General features: G+C 59.6%; 1 protein-coding gene across 2 annotated transcripts in view; it reads left to right on the top strand.

Moving 5' to 3' along the window:
- The window catches only part of GJA4 (gap junction protein alpha 4), a 16,052-nt gene extending 14,214 nt beyond the window's left edge, over positions 1-1,838 (top strand). For both annotated transcript variants that reach the window (XM_023758535.1, XM_006094192.3), the window contains one exon: positions 322-1,838. In XM_023758535.1, the coding sequence (XP_023614303.1) occupies positions 339-1,328 (990 nt within the window). In that variant the 5' untranslated portion in view covers positions 322-338 and the 3' untranslated portion in view covers positions 1,329-1,838. The remainder of the gene's footprint in view (positions 1-321) is intronic.
- The last annotated feature ends 398 nt before the right edge of the window (positions 1,839-2,236 follow it).

Below are 2,236 nucleotides of genomic sequence, written 5' to 3'. Positions count from 1 at the left end.
TCTGTTCCCATTGGCTCAGGAGCCTCGGTTTGATCTGAATCTTTTTTTGGGCTGTGGTCATCCTGGGACTCCGGCTGGGAACAAGAGGGACACGGATGTGTGTGACTAGACAGGATCTTTGCCAGAGCTTAGCAGCCATCCTCCAAAGATCCGCTTTTAGTCCTGACCACCCTGCCGGGTGCGAGCCCTCAGGCCAGTCCCTTCCCCACCCTGCGCCTCAGTTTCCCTGTAGGTAAAAGGGCATGGCCCGCCCCGCTGCGGGCTTGTGGCTCGGCCGGCTGAGAAGGTGCCATGCTGACCGTGTGTTCTGTCTCCCTGCAGACAGAAGCCCAGGAGCCATGGGTGACTGGGGCTTCCTGGAAAAGCTGCTGGACCAGGTCCAGCAGCACTCCACTGTGGTGGGCAAGATCTGGCTGACAGTGCTCTTCATCTTCCGCATCCTCATCCTGGGCCTGGCCGGTGAGTCCGTGTGGGGTGACGAGCAGTCGGATTTCCAGTGCAATACGGCCCAGCCGGGCTGCCCTAACGTCTGCTACGACCAGGCCTTCCCCATCTCCCACATCCGCTACTGGGTGCTGCAGTTCCTCTTTGTCAGCACGCCCACGCTGATCTACCTGGCCCACGTCATTCACCTGTCTCGGCGTGAGGAGCGGCTGCGGCAGAAGGAGGAGGAGCTGCGGGCACTGCCGCACAAGGACCCCTGCGTGGAAAGGACGTTGGCAGCCATAGAGCGTCAGATGGCCAAGATCTCAGTGGCCGAAGATGGCCGCATGCGGATCCGAGGGGCGCTGATGGGCACCTACGTGCTCAGTGTGATCTGCAAGAGCATCCTAGAGGCAGGCTTCCTGTACGGCCAGTGGCGTCTCTACGGCTGGACCATGGCGCCCGTGTATGTGTGCCACCGCGCACCTTGCCCCCACTCGGTGGACTGCTATGTCTCTCGCCCCACCGAGAAAACTATCTTTATCATCTTCATGCAGGTGGTCGGATTCATCTCCCTGCTGCTCAACCTGCTGGAGCTGGTGCACCTGCTGTACCGCTACCTCACACGGAGACTAAAGGCCCAGCAGGGCCAGCATGCCCCCCTCGCTCAGGGCACCACCCCGGAGCCCTACGCTAACCAGGTCTTCTACCTCCCCATGGGCAAGGAGCCCTCATCCGAGCCATGCCCCGTCTACAGCGGGCTCTCATCCAGTGAGCAGAACTGGGCCAACCTGACTACAGAGGAGAGGCTGGCTGCTTCTAGGCCACCCCCCTTCCTGGACCCGTACCCTCAGAGTAGCCAGAAATATCCCAGCAGCCATGCTTCTAAGAAACAGTATTTGTAGGAACCTGGGACTTATGTCACCCAACGGTGGGGCCTGGGAAGTCTGGCTGCCTTGGGTGCCCCCTCCTTGAAGGCTCTGCAGAGATGACTAGGGCGGGGGAAGCGGGTGCTTGCTGGCCGTGGGGCCTCACTATCGGTTGTTCTTGGACACCTGGGACCTTCCTGGTGACCAGACGACACCTCATGGTTTCCCCTCCAGAACCTGGCTTTGCCGCAGGCACAGATAGAGCCAGCTCGGGGTGCTCTTGACCGAAGGCTTCGGCCCTCTGGCCTTTTTCACTTTGTTCAGAGGGGCCTGAAGCCAAGTTACTCCACCCCCACCGTCATGGAAGTTTCTCCTCCACCCAGATTGTCCTCACACCCTCTCCTCGCAGGAAGAGGCTGGACCAGGCTGCTGGGTAGGCCTGGATTACACACACAGAGCCCTGTCAAGGAGGCCGGCGTCTTGTTCTCATCACTCCTTCCTGGTTCCACTGTTTATGCTTCTAAAATAAACGGAACTTGATCACAAGCTAGGTGTGTATATTGACGCTGTCGTGATGTGCATCGGGGTGGGAGCCGAGGGGTGGCCTTGCTCTCCCCAGGCTTTCTTTGCTTTTCTGTCCTGGATAATCTGTCTTTGGCCTCTCCAACTCCAACTCCAGGGAGCACCTTTCACCTTCCAACTCACACACCCTGCCTCTCAGCAGCCCTGAGTCCTAAACATTCTGCCTTTTGAAATGCCTCAGGCACCATCCTCTTTCATCCTCTGCCTCAGCCCCTCAAGCCAAAGCAGTGTCTGTCCTCAGCCTGCCCCGTGGCCAGGGAGTACCCCAGCCACTCCACCCCCTGGACACACACACCCTGCTCCCAACGCTGCTGGCCAGCTGAGCCCTTCACAGTCCAGCTCAAATGCACCCCATCCCACCT

Source organism: Myotis lucifugus, unplaced genomic scaffold (assembly GCF_000147115.1).
Source record: "Myotis lucifugus unplaced genomic scaffold, Myoluc2.0 scaffold_131, whole genome shotgun sequence".
Taxonomy (NCBI): Eukaryota; Metazoa; Chordata; class Mammalia; order Chiroptera; family Vespertilionidae; genus Myotis; species Myotis lucifugus.
Note: the sequence above shows the minus strand (reverse complement) of the source record. Positions and strands in the feature narration are given on the sequence as shown.